General features: G+C 40.0%; 1 protein-coding gene across 2 annotated transcripts in view; it reads right to left on the reverse strand.

Annotated features, from left to right (window-relative positions):
- Positions 1–2,016: 2,016 nt before the first annotated feature.
- spata20 (spermatogenesis associated 20) overlaps positions 2,017–23,927 on the reverse strand; it is a 100,987-nt gene continuing 79,076 nt past the window's right edge. Inside the window, exon 16 of one of the 2 annotated variants that reach the window (XM_038280088.1) lies at positions 2,017–2,669. In XM_038280088.1, the coding sequence (XP_038136016.1) occupies positions 2,475–2,669 (195 nt within the window). In that variant the 3' untranslated portion in view covers positions 2,017–2,474. The remainder of the gene's footprint in view (positions 2,670–23,927) is intronic. The other variant, XM_038280089.1, reaches the window with a different exon arrangement.

A 23,927-nucleotide genomic window follows, 5' to 3' on the forward strand; every position in this document is an offset into this window, starting at 1 on the left:
AGAAGCAACCCTCCTGCTGAAATGATTCCCTTACTTCTTCAGGCGACAAGGCCTGTATGAAGCCATATCTGAAAAAAAGAAGCCAAAGGAAACAAGTAGAGATATAGCGTTTGTTCTCACAGGGCAATTCTTTTCACCTTAAAGGTGGTGGAGGCTCACACCTTTCCTTCTTCTACACTCTCACGGCCTCCAGGGGGAGTCTGGCAGACAACTTGCTTCAGCATCAGCTTTCAATCCGGGTTTTGATTTTCATGCTTTTTAAAGGACTTCATCTTCTAATGGAAACTCCTATCGGTTCAGTTCCAGGTGTACATAAACACATTGTAAGCATTAAAGTCATTTTGATCTCTCTCTAGTGATTTGTTTAAAGAATTGTTTTTCCATCATGAAATGCTCAATAAAACAAGCCTGATTTTTTTCAGAAAAAAGCATTGTACAAAAAATAAATTCGTTTACATTTTTTTCAATACAGACTTTTTTTTATGAATGCATAATTATACATCCAACACTTATAGTCCCGGTCGACTGTTGGATTGAGAAAAATGAAACCTTAGAGTCCAGACATGAAAACAATTTTATTCAATAAACAAGGGGGGGGGGGGGGGGGGATGACAATTCATATGCATGCTATTTTTTTTTTTTTATGTTAAAGCCTCAGGATAAAATTCACAATAGTTAAATTAATGATCTGGCTGATAGCAAAGAGCTGCTTTGTGTTATTAATTTACAGAAACTGGTATATAAAGCAATTTTTATGTTCAAGCTTCCACAAAAAACACAGATTGGTTTCTACCTCCAGATTTGGATAATGGGTCAATATTTTCCATACAGCTTATGTTAATGGTTCCAAGGTTGTCTGGTTGTTCCCGCTAGGAGTCAAACATTTACTTCTCCACTTAGAATCAAGCCTCAGTATTTAGTCGTGTGTGTTTTTTTATTAAAATGCTGCTCAGAGGTACTACTAAAATGGGAAATAAATCGGGGATGCATCTCTGTCATTGCACAATACAGAACCTTGCCAGACTAGTCATTAAAATGTTTCATTAGAGGGGTAATAGAATGCAAAACCGAGTTTACATTGTCATAGATGAATAACAATAGTTCAGTGGGTGAAATGGACGTACAGAGAGGTTCAAACCGCATAAAACACCTCCTTTCTCTGCAAATCTCACAGTTCAAAACTTCCACCATAAAACGGACAAATTCAAACGAAGCACCGAGTTGACGTCAACTAGGGGATGTTGCCTTTTTTTTGGTTCTGGCCTGAACTTTTGTCACGCCCCAAATTTGACATCCAGACCAGCCCACTGATTCACGGCCCAAGAACATGAACAGAGGTAGATGTAAGACACCTGTTTAGCTGTTTAGTCTACAGTTGGGTTTATTTCTACAATAATTACAAAGTAGGCAGTTTCTCTACTGAAAATGAGCCAGAACTACGGGTAGAAATGCAGTGTTCCAGGCTGCATCGAGAAAGGGGAAAAATTTCACAGTCTTTCCAAGTATCCAAAGACACCAGGCAGGGTTCGGTTGCTCCGTCCCCCGCTGGCTCCCTCCCTCCATCAGCCAGGGGGGTTCCCGGACCAGCCTCAGAGCTGACGGGTCGGTTCTGCTGCACTGTAGTCGACCAAAATCCCGGACGGTTTTGAAATTCTCCCTGGACATTGTTTACGGTATAAAAAGTAGGACATGTCCGGGAAAAAGAGGACGTCTGGTCACCTTATCATATGAACAATTTCAATGTTTTAGTGAGTGAGTGCTTGCTGCTATGATGAGTCTTTGCTCGGCAGCTTTGCTCGTTGTAAACCAACCAATCAGTGCACAGCTCAATAAATATTCATCAGCATACCATAAAAGGAAGAAAATCTGTCATTTCATTCTAGGGCTTATAACCAGGCTTGCATTAGGGCGCATAGAACAGCAAATATGCCATTTTTAGCCCAACCAATTTACACACCCTATTCAGAGACCTTAAGGACCAGCACCAGATACCCTATAGAATCATTCTATGACCCCTTTAATGTTTCCATACAAACACAGTGTTTATTGCATTTTATTTGGATATACCAACTCAAAGCAGGACATAAGTGTGAAATGGAGGGAATTTATAGTTGACAAATAAGGAAATATGTGTAAAATGTCTGATGTGCCTTTTATTCATTCACTAATGCCACTGAATAAAACTAATTTACATTTCAATGAGCTAAGATTAGAGAGTCCAGCTCTGTGATAATGATGATGCTGTGGGGTTGCTTTTCTTTTACCAGGGGTAAGGAAGGTCGTCAGAGATGATGGGAAGATAAATGAAGCTTAATACAAGGGAATTCTTAAGGAAAATCTATCAATGACATTTAGCTACTTCTGCAAGGCACAGCAGCAACAGATCCTAGCAAAGCAGCTCAGATTGACCTAAAGCTTTGGTATTCATTGAGGATAAAAAAAGCAGAAAGCTGCAGAACGCAGTCTGTCAGATATTAGTCTGCCTCCGGCACTGCGGTCCTGTCAAGGAGCAGCCGTCGTAGTTCCTGGGGTTCTGTGATGGGCAGAGAGCAGCTAAAGTCCTGGCATACGTAGGCCGTAGCAGTACCGTCCAGCTGAGTCATGGAGGTCAGTACGGGCAGACGTTGGCACAGGAAGCTTCCTGGATTCCCATCAGTGTGCATCAAAACCTGTCAGGTAACAAAACAAAGGGGAGAGAGAGTCAGTGGCTTGGCTCAAGAACACCTCTTTACAAACGTCGGGCGCCGTTTAGATCAAAGGACTAAAAAAGGAAGAAGATTGCTTTGCAAAGAATGTAGATCCAAAGAATGCCAACTGATAAACAATCAGCAGCCTGGTGTCAGACCATTCTGGCTTTTTGAAACTCAAAGCCCCCTCAGCCATGATGAGATCAGTTATTATCACCTATTTATTGTTTCAATAAAATGTTTTTATGAGTACATTTTGGTTATGACTCACTAATCACAAACTAGGTACAATAAACCGTTTCTTTCAACCCAACCAGAGACACACCAAAGGATGTCCCAGTCTGAGATCAGGTAAAAAAAACTAATGATGGATTATTTTGGCCAGCAATATCTAATATTAGCAGGCTGATAAAAACACTTTGCTTATGTCTGAAGCACAGGTCAAACTGGTTGCGTCCGACTTTTTAACCTCCATTTTTTTTTTCATATCACATTGACTGCAGAGCTTATGGAGAGGCTCCGACTACAAAGGGCAAGCAGATCCCGATATGAGTAGATTTCTTTTTTTTTTAACTGTCCGCGTCCCACAAATTTAAACAATGTCCAGTGTGTTATCACTTTAAGATGTATGCGGCCAAACTTAGATTTAGATGTAAACAGCTGATCTTTGCTGCTAAAATATTCCTGAAACCTATCAAGCTAGAGCTGCTAAATGCTGGTGAATTTTCAGTCATCCAGGTCATAGTCATTCCAAAAAAGTAAAAAAACAATCCACTGGGCAGACGCAAGGCCCAACACAGAAGAGCAACCTTCTCGTGACAAGACTCTGCGGTACATCTACACATTATGGAGAAAGGATACTTTTTTGAGGACCAGAATGTTCACATTTTGGATAAATAAAATAGGTGGTTTGAGAGGGGCGTGAAGGAAGCCATCTATGTTAAGAAAGGTGGACTCAGATTTCAGCTTTCAAAAACCTACAATGCAGCAACTGAGTTTATCCCTTCCCGCTATCATCGCAACCCCAACCCCTGTACAGATGATAAAAAAGACCTCACCTATTCAGCCAGGCCACCAATTCCCTTTAATGGCACCCCTTTCAGAGACATAGACATGTATGGGCATTGCAGGCTAACAAAAGAATTCAAATGACCCCCAGTCCAAGGGGTGGACCCATTCGTCCATTTCAATTTGTATGATTTCTAAACAAAAACAAGGGCTTGTTGGCACCATATAAAGCATCTAACTAACTAATGCTATTCTTGACATTTTGAATTTAAAAAGATTCCTAGATGGGAAGCGAAACGTCTTCAAACTTGGAAACAAAGTCCAGGGGATTGTTTTTTTTTACTTTTTTGGAAGCTGCTAAAGTTTCGGTAACCTGGAAAAGGTCTCAATCTATCTAACTGTCCCAAAATAACCTTCCCAAACTAGTGTGTGTAAGTGTTGCAGATTGGCTTTCATGGTACACTTAAGAGCCAGCAGGAAAAAGAAACAGCTTGTGTGAACCAAACCCAATGCCCATATGTCCCGCCTGCAGCAGATGAAGATGCACCAATTTACATCTATACTGGTCTGACAATAACTTGTATTAAAGGATCAAAACCTTTTGGCAAGTGATGGAATAAGGCTTAAGATAAAAAAGGAGTAAATGAATAAAGGTCCTCAACTTTGTTTCTGCCAATGATGGCATGTCAGTATGTCAGTGAGGTGTTAGAAAGGCAGCAGAGTGAGGTTAAAATGGGCTGCGCTGTATTTGCCCCAGGCTATTTCCTGTCAAACATGTAATTTCCTGCGATACAGAGTTGAATGAGGTGACAAAAAAACAACAAAAAAAGAAATCAAGCAGAAAGGAGAAGGCAAAGAGGGAGTAGAGGAAAGGAAGGCAGTGTGATGAGAGGGGTCCAGGTCAAACTCACAGAGCAGACTGTCTAAAAGCAAATATTTTACATTTTAATGAACTTCATATATAAGGAGGAGCAGAATACATGAGGGATGTTCTAAATGTTCTGTGACAAGTAGAATAAAAATGTATTTAAAGTCATAGAGAAATGGCTGTTCTCTCGAGTGGTGCACGACTTTACACGAGTGAATAAAGAGGATGTTATTGGTCGTGTATCAAGCGGGCAAGTTTGTTGTGGCGGAAGGTTTGCCAGCAAGTTTGGTTGTGGCTGGTGTGTCGGAAGCATCTTGCTAACCAGTTAGCAACCTAGTGCTAGTAGTTTCCCGAAGGGAAATTACATTGGGACTAAGTAGCACTTAGCAACGACACTGTCAAGGAACGCTATGGACAGTGGAAACATTCAAGAGGATAGTTTTGTGTTGGAGGTCATGGATGAGTCTCCTCCGTCATACATTTTGTATTTAGAGGAGGAATGCCGGGATGAAGATGTTGTGGAAGAGGACGCCAGGGCGGCAGAAGCTGAAGCCATACATGTTTGAGCCCTTGCCTCGCAATGCTGCCAGTTGTTAGTTCCACGCCTGCCGCAGACACAGACGTCCATCCCTGTGAACACTGGGAGGTAACTCAATGGTAAAGTTATTTATTCTTATTTCAACCGTTGCGTATATTATCTGCGACCTATGAGTCAAGATGCTATACCCGAAAAAATTTGATTGACAGATGACCGTTGAGATATGATTGTCTGAATTTAGGTGAACAAGCTGTCTTGCATAAGATAACGAAAACACTGGCTTAAGATCACCTTAAAAAGATTAAATAAGACTGACTTCTTTGATAATTTCTATCCAACCCCACTTGTAGCTGCCCACTAGCATCTATAAGTGAATCTGGATTTTGTTTTAAGCCACTGAACATTGGTTTCATTTGTCTTGATCACAAAATGTGTATGAATTTCAAGAAGAGTTTTCTTGCCTCATTTCACAATGTATTATTTAACTAATTGTGTAAAGAATAGGGATGGGACGATTTATGAAAACCGTCAGAACCGTTCGGTTCGCGTGTGTTTCGTTCGGTTCATGCGCTGCTCCTTTTTCTCATAGGCGAAGCGTTTACACTCCAGAGCAGAAGGTGGCGGTACTGCGACCAAAGCCAACCACCAGTAGTAAACAAGAAGAAGAAGAAGCAAAGCAGTGTAGCCGGGTGTAGCAGGGGAAAAAATCAGTTGTTGTGGAGAATTGTGTCGGAATGGCGAGTGGGAAAGAACAGGAGTTGGAAGACGCGCCAGCAGCACTTTAGAGGTCTGCTGTATGGGACCACTTTGCATTTAGAGTGACCTACGATGACGATGGAAAGAAAGTTGTGGATAAAAGTGCAACAGTGTGCAAGCATTGTGCAACATGTTTTGTTTACGCTAACAGCAACATGACCAACATGTCATGCTAACCCACGAAATTACTCATACTTCGTCAGCAACCCCCGCTCCGCCCCGCTGCGCTCCAGACCGGCTGCTCAAAGCAAAGCCTTCAGCCTCCACTGTGGCTCCCTCCGTCCGCTCCCCTCTGAGTCCCTTGGAGATGGTAGAGAGCATGCGCGAGATGATTCAATTCAAAGCAGCAAAACATACGGAAATGATCCAGGGTTTCCGCGGATCTTTTAAAATAATTACAATCCATTATTTTTGGGGGGATTTTTTCATTAATTCCATACATTTTTATGGGATTTCGGTGTAACAATCAACATGTATCGAACCGAACCGAAAACTGTGACCAGAAACCGTGAATTGAACCGAACCGTGGATTTTGTGAACCGTTCCACCCCTAGTAAAGAAACAGCAGTGAAAGACTTGGGTTCCACCGACTGCTGTAAATGTTGGACTGTGCTACTGGGGCACAAATATTTCAGGGACGTCTCACAGCGAACATCTCCTTAAAGCTGCAGGAGAAAATAAAAGTTTTAATATGTGTATTAAAATGTTTGCTGTCCCAACTTGAAGCACATAATCTTAAATAAAATAAAGTTCCCCCGCTTAGTTCCATGTTTTTTACTATTTTACTCTGTCTGAAAAAATCGAATCTGTTAAATTAAACCTTTTTTATGTTTTGTTTAAATTAGGTGATTTTATGATTAAATTTTACCAGATCACATAGTCAGTTATAGCGTTTATCAGTATTAATTTTGTCAACCAGGACGATGACGAAAATATTTAGTTAACGCCGCCTTTTTCCTATGACGATGATGAGATGATGATGCAGAAAAATTGTTACCGGAAAATGAAAATATGACGAGAATAAAAAATTATTTTCTTCAAGCCATGGACGAATGGACATTAAAAAATTTTATTGTTCATAATTAATTTGTAATTGTTAATATAAGTTTTTCTTGAACTTCGTAGAAGATTATTTTTTCCCTACGTGGCGCCTGTCCCACAGTGCCTCGTGCCGCTCACTCCGTAGTAGCAGAGGGTTTATACTGGTCACTGGTAGTAGCTAACCGTGGCTAGCTCAACTTCGCAGTCATGGTGCTGAGCTCGGACAACGGTGTACAGTTTGTTGGAGGAGCTTGGCAAAAACAATTCCTGGATGTATGGAGCCATTTCGTTTAAACACGAAGGACAACAAAACAACCTGCATGATAGCAACCCCACCGTACAAACCTGATGGCAAGAGCAAAAAGCTTAGTCATTGTGACTAAGACTAAATTTTAAAAAGCTGGCGAAATTAACACTGGCGTTTATACCCAAATCTAAATCTTACCAGGCAATCTGTGTGATCGGCAGAGTTCAGCCCTTATGGGTGATTGGTAATGGTGGAAAACTCTCTCCACCACTGGAACTTAGGAGCAAAGCCCAGCAGCTAACATCACCTGACACCATAATCTCCTTATGTTTAACATTTACACTTGATACCATGCTTTCTGTAGGGGTGTCCCAATACAACTTTTACATTTCTGATACAATACCAATATTGTAGCTCTGTGAGTTAACAGATACAAAATCAACAGGTCTTGATAAAACAGAAAAGTCTTGAAGAAGTTGTATTACTGCAACAGAGAACAATAGGCAACAATAAAAGGTACGAGAACAATTGGCCAATAAATTAGTCTTAATCAGCATTCAAATATACAAGATTTTAGATTCCGGCCAATATAATGCTATAATAGTTAGGATACAGTAGATGGATATCGGATATCAATATTGGATCAGCACATCCTCTAACTTTCAGGTCAGAGCCATTTTCCTAACAACAAAAACAAGATTTATCTGTTGGATTACCAGATAGTTTGGATTCTTAACTTAAAAAAAACAACAAAACATTTCCATGTTTTTGTAGTCCAGAGGCCGTCAGCAAAGCTCTAGATCTGAGACTTAGCACTGGATAAGGTAATGCTAATAAAGCACTGGTGCCATGGAAAAGAATTCGCCAAAGATTAATATGCACTGAGCTTAAGCTAACTGTAAGGCCTGACAAAGTTTGAAGGTCCAATGCTACTTATAAAATAGAAAGCTGCTAATGTCAGAGTATCCACTGACCATTAGTTTTGGTTCCGGATGTAGCCTACCACACCATAATGCATGTAAGGGACTGGAACACCTGAGTTCAGTGATTTGGAAGATAAAAGGTATAGTGGAGGATCTTCACAAAAGACCCGCCTTCTCGACTTGAATGAAAAAATGCACCCTGTACCAGCTCCTGAGAGGGACCGCCCATTAAACGTGTGCGAAATCATGCACAAGCCCATTTCTCCTTGTGCACACTGTTTAAAAGTTGTTGTTTGCATCGCTCATACAAGCTTATTTTCCAAAAGAAGATTTTCAATGTTTCGAATATGACAGACTCACCTTTGCTAAGTGAAAATGGGGACGAGCACGTAAGATGGCCAGAATGATTGACAATTAGGAGGACCACTTATTTTGATGATCTACCCGGAAAATGAACGTCCTCCAATATAGCTTTAAGTCAATATTTCTGGCAATAAAGAATAAATAAATTTTAGCAGTGATAACAGGAAATGAACTTACAACAGCTGAAAAATAAGTTATAATTTTGAAGGGAGAAAAAATTTGTGTAAAACTGATGTCATACAAAAATAATTCATTAAATCTAAAGTATGCTTTTCCTTTTCCTACTGGCTAGAAGCCTTTTGAGATCATCGAGCACAGACAAACCAGTTAAGACTCTGTAATGATTTTGAAGGGATGTGTTCCTTATCAAGTGACTGTTGCTATGGAGACAAGGAAGGATATCCCTGCCCAGCTGAACCTTTTAGCTCTGTCTTGATGTCTTCTCTCTGCTGTCAGCTTCATGCAGACCAACCCTGGACCTAGACCACATCCTAGCAACACGCCCCCAAATAAAAGGTCACGCTATAGTCTGTGCTGCTGATGTGTTTGTGTAACTGATGGAAGCAGAGAGCAACACGGACGGACAGGGAGACGTGCAACGTGTGAATGTGATGAACTGAAAGCAAAGCGTGTTGTCTCACAGTTCTTTGTAGTGCATAAGAGGGAGTCTGTGTGTGAGTCTGTAGCAGACAGCACAGTTGGCTTCACATGAGAGCCCAGTCAAACTCCCACAGGGTTAATCCCCCTCATACTGGGCAACCCTTAAAAATACACACAACCATGTATTCACAAATACACACACACATAGGTACACATCTCCCACCAGTTAAATGTCCCCACACTGACAGCCACTTCCTACTCTCCCTCTCTCATCCTGCCATAGCCCCTCAGCTCAGAACAGTGTGTACCTGCGCTGACAGTCACTTACAAACACACAACTCTAAGAATCGTTCTAAGCTATGACCCCATTTAGCCTGGATAGAGGGCAGAGTTTGTTCCGTGAAGCAGACAAATGGACTGATGTACTGAGCCCACTTTTTGCTCCTTCCCTGAGAAAGAATGATGACAAAGAGACAGAAACCCGAACAAAAAACTTTTTTTTCCATAATAGGAAGGCAGGACACCTGAGACAAAACCTGTAGAGCTAGGAGGCTTACCTGGATCAAATAGCTGAAATACCTCTTAGCTATGGAAGCAATTTGTTACCATATTTCAAATGAAAAAGCATTTCTGGAAATGCTTTTTCATTTTAACAATGTAGCTGCATTACTTGACTCATAAATGAAATTAGTAATCAATCATCCTATTTGCATTTTCTTCTTTAAGACTGCACATTTTATGCCATAATCAAAGAGAAAACACAGCGGACATTGCTTTTTCTTTTTTGTGGTCTGCCTGCAAAGTACTGTCTATAACTTGAAAACGAAAAAGCATTCTGAGCGGCGGGGGCAGCAGAGTGACGTGGGGAGAAGCTCTTACTAAGGTCCTTGCTGACCGGGCTACCCATCTTGTTCGGTAGGTGGCGCTGTGCACATTTGCATTGCATTACATTGTAAGCGTGCCGGCGGGAAACTCGTTGAATTGCCGGGTCTGACTATGGGAACATACTGACCGACCATAATGACCAAAACGGTGGCAGCACTACTGAGGGAGGCCGCTGCTGCACTTTTTAGCACACGTGGAACACTTAATTATAAAAAAAAATACACGCTTGTTGAATGAAATTTGACTTTTATTTGTAACATTCTCTAAACGTGAGTTTTCAATGGAAAAAAGTCACACCACCAACAGAACAGACTAATGGTCATCTTTCTTTTTCTTTCATCTGGCTCATCTCCCCGTTTTCCCTCATCCATCTGTTCTCCCTCACCCTGGTCTTTTTCTGTCTCTGTGTCTTCCCTGAACTCTTCCTCATCTCCTGTCCTGGTAGATGTTGATGGTATAGAGCTTCCCTGCTGTGACTGGCTACAATATAATAATAATAATAACCATCATGACAATAATAATGATAATAATAATAATAATGATAATAATAATAATAATAATAATAATAATAATAATAATAATAATAATAATAATAATAATAATAATAATAATAATAATAATAATAATAATAATAGCTTAAAAAAATAAGCCACATTAGTTTAAATCAGTGGTTCCCAAAGATTTTCTTCTGGGCCCCCCTTTGGATTACAATAAAATTTCCACGCCCCCCCCCCCAAAAAAAAAAAAATAAAATAAAAAATCAACTGGGCACACACAGCGTTCAACCAGATATAATAAACCTATACACATATTTTGTTTTCAAACTCCACTGAAGTTTATTTCACACTTCAGGTTGCAACAAAACAAACTATACACCATCTTTACAGTGCAACACTTTTGTGTAACTGTATTTTTTTCATAGTTCTATACTGTAGATTAGAAGAGGATTCTTTGTTGTCTGTGTTATTTTAAACATATTTCTTTTTTTTATTTATAACAATATTTAACTTTGCTATCATCAATACATAAAAAAAGCAAAATGGAGTGAAAACATTGAACAGCTCCCTGAGAGTTTCTTCTTTGTACTTTTATCCTCCCATCTTTTCAGTGGCTGTAGTGAGCCTGCTTGTTGCTGTAGATCTTCTCAAATCTGGGATGCAGTGTCACAACTGTCCATTATGCTCAGTCAAAGCAAGTCCTTTTTTTTTTTTTTCTTCATTCATCCATACCACTTACCGCACCCCCCCTGCAATGGCATTGCTATCTGAAGACGCTACTGAACTGCTATGATGCTGCACATCTGGCGTGCCCTGCGGGCGACCGCACGAGGTCACGTGATAAAGGAAGAGAGAGAGGGTCGTTTGTGCGCAAGTAGGTGGCTCATTTCGGGGCATTGTTTCAGTCGTTTTTAATGGCTCAGGTTTTCAAAAGATCATTTCAAAACCGACCTCAGTAAAATCTTTTTAATATTAATAATAATAATAATAATAAAAAAACGAGTTTCAAAAGGGCATTTTTTTTTTGATAAAGGGCAAACTTCCTAGTGCTTTAGCACCACCTAGTGTCTATGTATGCACGCCCCTGATTTTGGTATGTATTTGCTGGGGTACATTTTGAAAAATAAATCTCATATGTTTTTTTCTTTTTCATTTTAATTAAGTAAAAGGATGAGCAGTGTTGAAGAAGAAAATGAAAATGCAAATAGGATGATTGATTACTAATTTCATTTATGAGTCAAGTAATGCAGGGGAACCCTGAGGGGGAACCCTGATCAATTGCTTCCTGGAGTTTGATGGTGCCATTCTAAACCATCAGCATGCTTTGATGTAACCCAATCCATTTTAGCTCTGATTTTATTGTAATGTTTTTAGTCCCTGCCTATGAAAAGCATCCCCACAGGATGCCACTGCCATCTTGGATGCTGTGTTCAGGGTGTTGTGTAGTTAATTCTTTAATTTTCCTTTTTTTTTAGTTAATTTTTTTTAACCAAATTTTCAAATTTCATCTAAGCTGACAGAAGTTCCTTCCTATAGATGTTTTCTTTCTACCAAAAATAGCTTTTGGTAAACACTAATTCCTCTCTAATAGCTTTACTCTCTTCAAACCAATTGTTGAGGCAACTGTGCAATTTTAAAAACAACTATAATTGCAGTCCTTTAACTACATGCCACAGCATTGTTTCACCTTGACATGGTACTTCTCCTAGTGGGTGTCGCTTTGCGCTGCTGACAGCCTCTACATAACCCCTCTTCACTAAATCAGGGGTGAGTTCACCAAGGGCTGATGGTGCTTTAGTGTCTGGATAGAATTAATAGCCTCTCTCTTCAGCCGGCCGCTGAGACATCCACAGCATACTTCATTAGCTAATGCTACGTTTAAGATGAAAGGGATCCGTCGTTTGTTGATGTCATAAAAATCATGGCTACTTAAAATTCTTTGGTGATCAAATCTGACATGAGGTTACATGGACAAGGCTAAATGTGTTGTGTTTTGAGGAACTCCCTTAACAGCCCCACTGGTTTTTCTGAGCAGCCACCAATGCAGACTCATGGTCCTAACTTTCTGCACATCTTTATTGTGGAAAAAGGAAAAAAAAACTCCTACTTAAGGGCTGGTTATACTCCTGCAGCAGTGTGTCACAGTGAGCTTGTCGCAGATATTTTTGATTTCTGCCCAATTTTGAAGCGTGGTCTGCTCTATGTTATTCTAGAAGTGGGGGCAAGTTTGTGCGACAACGGAGGGACATGAGGGCCAAAAAGAGCGGGGAACCAGGTGGAAAAAGGTTCCCAGCGTTCTCGCACACCTCGCTCTTCGAGTTGGTCCATCTTTATGAGTCGTTTTCCACAATGGCGGTCATAGAAACAAAACAAGCCGGTAAGGTACCAAACAGGAAATACACATAGTCTAGAGCGGATGTAGATTTAACCAATCAGAGGCCTCCTGTCTGCAGTCACCTACAATTTGGGAGATGTTCAGCAGAGTGTCTGCGGAAGCGGTGGGGGCATATTTGCGTTCACTGCGACACATACAGACGACCTGGTTTTGAGTATAACCCAGCCTTAAAGCTACAGTGTGTAATTTTCAGCGACATCTAGCGGTCAGACTGCAGCAACATGAACGTCTCCCCCCCCACCGCTTCTCCCCCCCAACAGTACGGCGAGCGTTACGGGACAAAATGTCTTCCATGACCATCATCACCTACCTTCTCAAGTGATGAGGTTTGTTTACATAGTTCATTTTACAGATAGTATTTCATTAGTCTGTGTAGGGTATAGATTTCATGTAGACTTTAGATAATAAATATAACCGTTATTTTTTCTACGTCGTTGTGACGTTTTGGTGAGCTGCTTTGCATGGTGATATAAACAGACGAAGTAATTGTAGTCATTAGTTTAACAGCGAGATTGTGTTCGCTGGAAGAATATATATTCCCTGTTTACAGAGTCCAAGTCTTGTTTGTGGCACGGGGGTTACAAGGCGAGGGAGAGGGAGAGGAAGAGGGCAGAGAGGCCGGGGTGGGCGTGCAGCTAGGGCCAGGCGAGGGAGGGGTGCCAGCGGGGTGAGAGCAGAGGAGGAAAGGCTTGAAGATCTCCAAAGGAGCCGGAGAGAAGTAACCGAGGTATATATCCAGAAAATTCTTTTACAGAAAATTACTGAATCATTACCTGTGAAACGTCAGGGACGTTGCTGAATAAGTATACTGGGGAGTAACAGCATCATCACGCAGCATGTTATTGTTTTAGACAGGTCTGAGCAGTCTGAGTCTCTGGAGACAGGTACTGTACTCCAAAAACTGCAGTGATATTAGACAATTGTGTGTGTAGGATTAATCACCTGTCCAAGAGAAAACTGGCAACTTGAGCGTCACTTTGAAAACCTTTTTCCTCCATCAGTGACTTCCATCGTGTAAATGCCGTGCCAATGTTGATCCGTTTTTTTTTGCCGTTTCTTGTCACGCTTGCGTTTATTCTTGTCGTGTTTCCGCTTCTTAGATGACGGGGGTTCGGTGTCTGCCGCTTTTCGTTGTGATACAGAGTAGGCATGATCCTCCATTCGTCTGATGTTTGGCCACACAGTGCCAAACAGTTTGCAAAGTCACTCACGCCTGCCGCCTTGTTCACCTTTCTTGTTACTGAGGCGCAGTATACCTGCTTCTTCTTCTTCTTTGGTTTCAGGCAGACTAAACGCTTCTCAGGCATAATACTGCCATCTACTGTTCAGTACCATCTCAGTTAATCTCTCTCAACTTGCCGTAGTTACTTTCGAGCGTAATGGGCGATCTCGCAATCGCTAGTTTGTTGCCTCTGCGCTGCCGTAGCGCAAAGATGTCTGCCTCCATGGCTGCGAGACCCGCTCCTATGTAATTATAAATAACGAATTCTAAGGCAACGCAAATATTAAGGTTAAGAGGCTGAGCTCCTAGATGATGATAAATAACATAGTTATGTATAATATATTACATTTCTGACTTTATATCCCTGTAATTATTACACACTGTAGCTTTAATGCTGTTTCTATCCTAGCTGTAGCATGTAGCATTACTTGGCTTTTCACTTTACTTGGATTTAGTTTTACATATGCATATATATATATACATATATATATATATAAAAAACTGTAACTGGAGTGTGTAACAAAAGTAAATTCCCTCCGTGATTATTAAAGTGATTCTGATGTTGTTTCTCTCAGATATATACAGTTGTCACTATCATTGACAGTCTGTACCCTATTTACACAGAGCAAGAGCAGAAAACAAGTATAAATGAGTAACCAGGGGATTTTTCTCTTGGATAGTAATTAAGTTTTATGATAAAATCAAATCAGATAGACAAAAAGTCAAGAGTTATGTAACCTCACTACTAAATATTACCAAACACAAACAGTCCTCCAAGCCACCTTTTATTACCAAACATCATCATCTGAACCAGATAAAGGCTGATGACCAGCTTGGTTTTAATATTTAGATTTTATCTATTTGTTGGGTTCTATTTATTTAACAGCTTCTTATGAAGTATCCACAGGAAATGAACTGGAATTTTTTGGTCATGGGATAAAAACTTCTATGTTCTGTTTTTCCAGCTACTTCTTCAAAAGCATCCTTCATTATGCTGGAAAACACGCTGAAGTCTATGTGTCACTGGATGCTGATCTGCCACCTTTATGTGAAGCACTTTAATGTTGACAACCGATTTTTTTACATCACTCCTCCAAAAAGAGGTGGTCCTAAATACACTTGGGAGTTTATTATATCTCTTATGATCCAGAAAGTTGTTCCTGTGGCTACAAAGCATTTTCTCCCATGTTCATCTATTTTTAAGGTATTAAAGCTTTAAACAAATTGAATGTTTTCTGACCACTTTGCAAGACAATCTCAAACTGTTTTAAATTAAATTTAAAAGTTAGAACCCAAAGCTGCAGGGTTTGAGAAATGCAACCCTTGAGTCTTTACCAAAGATTTTGCTGATGACTTTAACAGATTTAAACAGACCTCAAATCTGCAAAAAATAAATCAAAAAAAGTTAACATAACTTATTTTTAAAAGTTATGTCCACTTTTAAAAATAATAATAAGCAAAGAGTCGTAAACAGGTTGGATGGTCGTAGATTGACTATCTAGTATCACTAACTTTCTTTTTTTGTGGAGAAAATGTTTTTGTGATAGTTCCTCCTTCACTGACAGGGCAGCTTGTTTGCTGTCTGTCTGTACATTAGGGAAACATTGAGACACAGTGTTCTTCCAGAGATTCCTCCATTTTGCTTGAATAAAAACAGGAGTCCTGGCATTAGTATATGAAATGCTTGGATCTGTCCTCTTTCATTTGACTGCCAATGAGATGTTGGTTGAGCCCTGAGAGCTTCCAAATATAGGCTGTCATTTTCCACTGTTCTTTCTTTAAGTTTATGTGAAGGATTTTGGAGACAAATCAATGTTTTCCTGTGTTGTTAAACAGCAGTTTGTACTCTGGAGAAACACTCACATCAAAGTATCAAACACTGATCCTGTTTCTGTGAGAGTTCAACACAAACTAGCACTTGTCAAATGGAAGGAACATTCCCATGTTATTTAGACATACAGGTGCTGGTCATAAAATTAGAATATCATGAAAAAGTAGATTGATTTCAGTAATTCCATTTAAAAAGTGAAACTTGTATATTATATTCATACATTACATACAAACTCATATATTTCAGATGTTTATTTTGTTTAATTTTGATGATTACAAATGACAACAAATGAAAATCTCAAATTCATCATATCAGAAAATTAGAATATTACTGAAGACCAATAAAAACAAAGGATTTATAGAAATGTTGGCCAACTGAAAAGTATGAACATGAAAAGTATGAGCATGTACAGCACTCAGTATTTAGTTGGGCCTCCTTTGGCCTGTGTTACTGCAGCAATGCGGCGTGGCATGGAGTCGATCAGTCTGTGGCACTGCTCAGGTGTTATGATAGCCCAGGTTGCTCTAATAGTGGCTTTTAGCTCTTCTGAATTGTTGGGTCTGGTGTATTGCATCTTCTTCTTCACAATACCCCATAGATTTTCTATGGGGTTAAGGTCAGGAGAGTTTGCTGGACAATTAAGAACAGGGATACCATGGTCCTTCAACCAGGTACTGGTAGCTTTGGCACTGTGTGCAGGTGCCAAGTCCTGTTGGAAAATGAAATCTGCATCTCCAAAAAGTTGGTCAGCTGCAGGAAGCATGAAGTGCTCTAAAACTTCCTGGTATGTGGCTGCGTTGACCCTGGACCTCAGAAAACACAATGGACCAACACCAGCAGATGACATGGCACCCCAAACCATCACTGACTGTGGAAACTTTACACTGGACTTCAAGCAACGTGGATGAAGTGCCTCTCTTCTTTTCCTCCAGACTCTGGGACCTTGATTTCCAAAGGAAATGCAAAATTTACTTTCATCAGAGAACATGACTTTGGACCACTCACCAGCAGTCCAGTCCTGTTTCTCTTTAGCCCAGGCAAGACGCTTCTGACGCTGTCTGTGGTTCAAGAGTGGCTTGACACAAGGAATGCGACAGCAGAAACCCATGTCTTTCATACGTCTGTGTGTGGTGGTTCTTGAAGCACTCACTCCAGCTGCAGTCCACTCTTTGTGAATCTCCCCCACATTTTTGAATGGGTTTTGTTTCACAATCCTCTCCAGGGTGCGGTTATCTCTCTTGCTTGTACACTTTTTTCGACCACATCTTTTCCTTCCCTTCGCCTCTCTATTAATGTGCTTGGACACTGAGCTCTGTGAACAGCCAGCCTCTTTAGCGATGACCTTTTGTGTCTTGCCCTCCTTGTGCAAGGTGTCGATGGTCGTCTTTTGGACAACTGTCAAGTCAGCAGTCTTCCCCATGATTGTGTAGCCTATAGAACTAGACTGAAAGACCATTTAAAGGCTTTTGCAGGTGGTTTGAGTTAATTAGCTGATTAGAGTGTGGCACCAGGGGCCATCAATTTTGAACCTTTTCACAATATTCTAATTTTCTGATATGATGAATTTGAGATTTTCATTTGTTGTCATTTGTAATCATCAAAATTAAACAAAATAAACATCTGAAATATATGAGTTTGTATGTAATGTATGAATATAATATACAAGTTTCACTTTTTAAATGGAATTACTGAAATCAATCTACTTTTTCATGATATTCTAATTTTATGACCAGCACCTGTATATTGGAGGAGAGACACACAGCAGCACTCACTGAATATTAACTGGCAGCTACTTCGATGTTTAAGTAAAAGTTGTGAGACATGGTGGTTAAAATAATTAGGGGTCTTACAATATCATAAAAACTGTTCCTCAGATATGCGCAGCTTTATCAGCTAAAAATGGCAACAGATTGTAAGTTTATACAAGTTAGTATTATAATACAAGAAGCTTGAGAAAACATAGTTTGTTCTTCCTTTCTAATGAAAAAAAGCTGGGTGTCTCAGAGGACCATGACTCCCAGTTACAGGTTAAAATGAACACATGTTTTGTTTTTGTGGAGACAGACTCAGACTCCAGAGCTTTTAAATATTTTTGAAATTTTGTTTCTGGCATTATTATATTAGTAAATAGGTTTATAAATCTTTTTTAAACAGAGCACAGAGAGAAGTAGGGACAGCTTCAGATTTAAAGGTGAAACAGATTTACTGAGATATGCAACATGCAATAAAATATATCTCCAAGTTTACCAGAAAGTTTACAAGAAAAAAAATATAGTATGCTATAATGAAAACACAGCATATCTATATTTTTCTGGATAGATGGATGGAATTGAAATTGTACTTCTAGGGATGCGTGATATTTAAATTTTGTCATTGGAATCGGCTGTTATTCTTTTTTTTTCTTTCTTTTTTTACATTAATGTTTTTTACGCCCTATATATGTAATGCACAAAGAGCATCTATCTCATATCTATAAATATAAATATCAGTGTATTAAAGTTATCTTGCCATCAGTCACCACCCAAGTGTCACCACCAATTTTCATCACAAAGTTACACCCTTGCTCTAGACTGGAGCTCTTCAACAGGGGGTCCACAGAGGTACTGCATGGGGGTCGCAAAAGTTTTGGTTGATTAGACTTTTTTTTTATATTCCCCTCTGTGATTTTTTCCCCACTTATTGAAATGTCTTTAAATGCACATTAACATTAGTTCAACACACTGTAGTAAACAGATAAATGGAGGCAGAAGATGTCTTTCAGTCATCAATGCTCACATTCAGCGACACAAAGGAGCTCTTTCAAGCTGAGCACCGTTTCATTCACAACACCTGTCCCATCAACCAGGAATCAGAATCAGAAATACTTTAATAATCCCAGGAAGAAATTACTTTTGTTACATGACTCCATATGTAATAGAGTGACTATAGGACCAGTTCCATATAACACAATTTAATACTATACATAAAATTAAGGGGTCCCCGCTCCATCTCACAATCAGTTTGGGGGTCCCTGGCCTTGAAAACGTTATAGACCTTTGGATTAGATCAGGGGTCACCAACGTGGTGCCCTCAGACTTCTAAGAAAAGAACAATTCCCCAGTGGGCTAAGTTTGACATTTTATTCTATTCTGTTTCTCTCTTTTTTTTTTTTTTTTTTTTTTTTTTTTTAGATCCTTTCAAAATGACAATGTCTAAAATACAATTAGAACTTAAAGGAAAAAATAAAAATGTTTATAATGTAAAATGAAGTTTAGGTGAACACTGACCCTTGCTGTGCATGGGTCAGTGTTGGTAGCCCTTCCTATGACTCAGTACCCTTGAAGTGGCCCTCAGCCTTAAAAAGGTTGGTGACCCCTGGTTTAGATTATAAAGTTTGTATTTTATCTCTAATCTTTTTTTAAAAATCCACTTTAGAGTTTTTAGAGGAGTTCTTGAACAGAGCAAGCCTTCTTTAGCATCTTGTTGAGCTTTTTAAAAAAAAATTAATTTCTATGTTGTTACCCCAGCAGATGAAGGTAGAAGAGACCACACTCCCGACAGACTTACATATAGTAGATATGCAGCATCTTTTGGTAAAATGTTGGGGAACATAAGGTTTGTGAAAAGTAGTTGCTTAGGGGAATACAAATGAACACCACACATTTAAGTTGTACAGGTGCTGGTCATAAAATTAGAATATCATGAAAAAGTAGATTGATTTCAGTAATTCCATTTAAAAAGTGAAACTTGTATATTATATTCATACATTACATACAAACTCATATATTTCAGATGTTTATTTTGTTTAATTTTGATGATTACAAATTACAACAAATGAAAATCTCAAATTCATCATATCAGAAAATTAGAATATTGTGAAAAGGTTCAAAATTGATGGCCCCTGGTGCCACACTCTAATCAGCTAATTAACTCAAACCACCTGCAAAAGCCTTTAAATGGTCTTTCAGTCTAGTTCTATAGGCTACACAATCATGGGGAAGACTGCTGACTTGACAGTTGTCCAAAAGACGACCATCGACACCTTGCACAAGGAGGGCAAGACACAAAAGGTCATCGCTAAAGAGGCTGGCTGTTCACAGAGCTCAGTGTCCAAGCACATTAATAGAGAGGCGAAGGGAAGGAAAAGATGTGGTCGAAAAAAGTGTACAAGCAAGAGAGATAACCGCACCCTGGAGAGGATTGTGAAACAAAACCCATTCAAAAATGTGGGGGAGATTCACAAAGAGTGGACTGCAGCTGGAGTGAGTGCTTCAAGAACCACCACACACAGACGTATGAAAGACATGGGTTTCTGCTGTCGCATTCCTTGTGTCAAGCCACTCTTGAACCACAGACAGCGTCAGAAGCGTCTTGCCTGGGCTAAAGAGAAACAGGACTGGACTGCTGGTGAGTGGTCCAAAGTCATGTTCTCTGATGAAAGTAAATTTTGCATTTCCTTTGGAAATCAAGGTCCCAGAGTCTGGAGGAAAAGAAGAGAGGCACTTCATCCACGTTGCTTGAAGTCCAGTGTAAAGTTTCCACAGTCAGTGATGGTTTGGGGTGCCATGTCATCTGCTGGTGTTGGTCCATTGTGTTTTCTGAGGTCTAGGGTCAACGCAGCCACATACCAGGAAGTTTTAGAGCACTTCATGCTTCCTGCAGCTGACCAACTTTTTGGAGATGCAGATTTCATTTTCCAACAGGACTTGGCACCTGCACACAGTGCCAAAGCTACCAGTACCTGGTTGAAGGACCATGGTATCCCTGTTCTTAATTGGCCAGCAAACTCTCCTGACCTTAACCCCATAGAAAATCTATGGGGTATTGTGAAGAAGAAGATGCAATACACCAGACCCAACAATTCAGAAGAGCTAAAAGCCACTATTAGAGCAACCTGGGCTATCATAACACCTGAGCAGTGCCACAGACTGATCGACTCCATGCCACGCCGCATTGCTGCAGTAATACAGGCCAAAGGAGGCCCAACTAAATACTGAGTGCTGTACATGCTCATACTTTTCATGTTCATACTTTTCAGTTGGCCAACATTTCTATAAATCCTTTGTTTTTATTGGTCTTCAGTAATATTCTAATTTTCTGATATGATGAATTTGAGATTTTCATTTGTTGTCATTTGTAATCATCAAAATTAAACAAAATAAACATCTGAAATATATGAGTTTGTATGTAATGTATGAATATAATATACAAGTTTCACTTTTTAAATGGAATTACTGAAATCAATCTACTTTTTCATGATATTCTAATTTTATGACCAGCACCTGTAAATCAGGTGTCTCTAATCGACAGATCTGATTATGTTACACCGAGAGTTAGCTGCACCCAACTCTGTTACCTTAAGCTAAAGGAAATAAGCAGAAAGGGGGAAAAAAGCGGAAATTGTGGGTGGGGGCATGTCCACACCAGTGCTTCAGAAAGTTATGCCCCTGATCTAGAGTAAGCATCATATTCAGAAGAAAAACATAATAATAAATGAACTTTATTGATCTTAAATGAGAGAAATGTATCTCTGCATTTAACCCATCCCCTTGGGGAGCAGTGGGATGCCATTTTGCCACGCCCAGTGAGCAGTGTGGGGTTAAGTGTCTTGCTCAAAGTCCCAGAGTGGCAGTCTGTGGGAGTGGGGCTTAAAGTCAGAATCTGTGGATTCCAAGCTCTATGCCCTAACATCCAGTCAAAGGCTTTGCTGCTTCATTGACTGCTAGAGAAGATGCTGCTACAACTATTAACATCTGCGACAACTTTTTTTTTTTATCAAAAAAAGCACCGTGGCGCGTGCTTTGGTGACGCAGTGGTTAGTGCACACGACCCATTTATGGAGGCCTTAGTCCTGGACGTGGGTGACCCGGGTTCGAATCCGACCTGTGGTCCTTTCCCACATGTCTGTCCACCTCTCTATACCCCCTTTCATACCTATTGTTCATAAAAAAAACTAGCCAGTGCTGTAAAAACAAAAAAAAGCTAAAGAAAAACAACATTATGAGAGTAACAATAACATGTTATTTCCCTTTGGGATCAATAAAGAACATTTGAATTAAACAGAACTTCATACTTACTGAGGCTACAAAATGAAACTAATCCACAAAATATCATTTTGAAGGCGACCTCATTTGTTTAAGACAGATGTGCATTATCTCACTTCCCACCACTTTGGCCTGAGAGAATCCTAAATTTTTAGTAAAACAGCTAAACTAAACTTGTGCTAATTAGCCAACCCACACAGGATTCCTGACAACATGAAATATAAACAGCCGCATAATAAAAATGACATAATAACGACACGTCAGGGCAAACGTGGGCAAGCTCAGCTGCTGTGTGTGATGCATTCTTAAACTGACGTCCTTCATGACCCGCGAGGGCGATACTTAGCAAAATGACACACGGATAAACAAGCAGCTCAAAGGGTTATGAAATATCTGCCCCCTATCTGCAGGATTGTGAAGGTGCAGGTACTTTCCCCTAAAGCTGTTGTGGATGAATCGAACGTCTGAGGTTATTCTACTGGATTAACATGTAATGGATATGTGACAGTGCAATGTTTAGAATGATGAGCAGGAGAAGGGAAAAGGGCTGCGTGACTAGTGTTTGGTAAAAACCTTCCTACTGCTGCCAGTCAACCTTTGCTTTTCTCTCCAGCAGGTTATCGAGCGCAGCAGGTCATTACAAGAAAACAGAAGGATCAATTCTGCACAAAAAAGCACAATCCCAGGCAAACACACACATGCTCCTTTTCAGGACTTTTAAGGAGTGGAAAGCAAGCCAGGCATAGGATTGAAGCGAGGAAGCTCAGAGATCACCAAGGAGGCCTGTGAGACCGCCTGGCTCTAATCCCTCTCCCCACTGTGGTTAACTGGGCTCGCTATCTCCACCCAGCTCGTTCATCCCTGCACTCCATGTCGCCCTGCTAACTCTTCCACATGTCTCTAAGGTCTTGTTACGGATTCCATGTTGTGTCCTCTCCACAGATGGCTTCAAAAGGACTCTCTCCACTCTTAAAAAGGCCATTCCTGTTATATCCATCCTCCATTAATGCTCTCCTCTTCAAAGGGCTGGAAAGATAGGAAACATGTCTCCTAATTCTTATTCCCACCATGAAACTCATATATCTTGTTTCTTTAATCCTTTAAAATCCCTGTAATACTTTTATCTCTTTCTTTCACTCATATTACGTACGCCTTCTTAAAATCTGCCGTCGCCAACTTTGCTAGGATCACGTTATCTCACTTCCTTTTCCTCCCTAAATGACCCCAGAGGAGCCGCTTACCACCTGATTGAATTGTGGAAGCGTAAAGGTGCAACACAGACTCAGATTTCAGAGGTTAGTGTTTGGGTACTAAAGCAGAAGATGATTAATAAGCAGTGCTAACAGCAACATTCAGAGCGGCAGCCACTCCCCAGTGGGAGTTTTGTTCTTGTTAAACAATATTCAAAACATAAGGGAGACATTCAAAAATCTAAAATGAATTTATGCAAGCAGATGTCACTTTGGCTCTGTTTCATCCCCATCATCAGAAGACGCAGCGGCTGTTAAAAGTCTGCCCACCTCGGGTAAAATAACAGTTGGTTCTAATGTAATAAAATTACAGCATGAAAAATCATTTCAATACTTTTTACATCTTTAATATGACATGTATGCAGTGCAATTAAACTGGAAACAAGTGTCTATCTGTCTAGGCTCAAGGATCCAACAAGTTTTATTCAAGAATGAGTATAAGCAGTAGTCGAGTTGAAGGAAGGGGGGATGGTGGATTTTTACTTTTTATTTTTTATGAAAGCATACATCACGTAATTAATATATTCTATTAAGCTACAGCAATATGCATGGTCTGGTTGTTCCATGTCAGGTACCCCGGTCATTGACCTTCACCAAGGCACCTTACAGTAGAACTGCAGTCAGTCCCTGAACTGGCATGGCTATCACTGCCCCTACATAGTTAGTAGGACTAATTTCCCACTGGGATCAGCTTTATAGTCATAGTAGGACACTTCTTTGATTTTACTTTGGAGAATCTTTTGGCAATTAACCTATTAAGATTTTGAAGAAAACCCCACAAAACATTGCAAAT

This window comes from Cyprinodon tularosa, unplaced genomic scaffold, assembly GCF_016077235.1.
Source record: "Cyprinodon tularosa strain WSP-4 unplaced genomic scaffold, ASM1607723v1 ctg156, whole genome shotgun sequence".
NCBI lineage: Eukaryota > Metazoa > Chordata > Actinopteri > Cyprinodontiformes > Cyprinodontidae > Cyprinodon > Cyprinodon tularosa.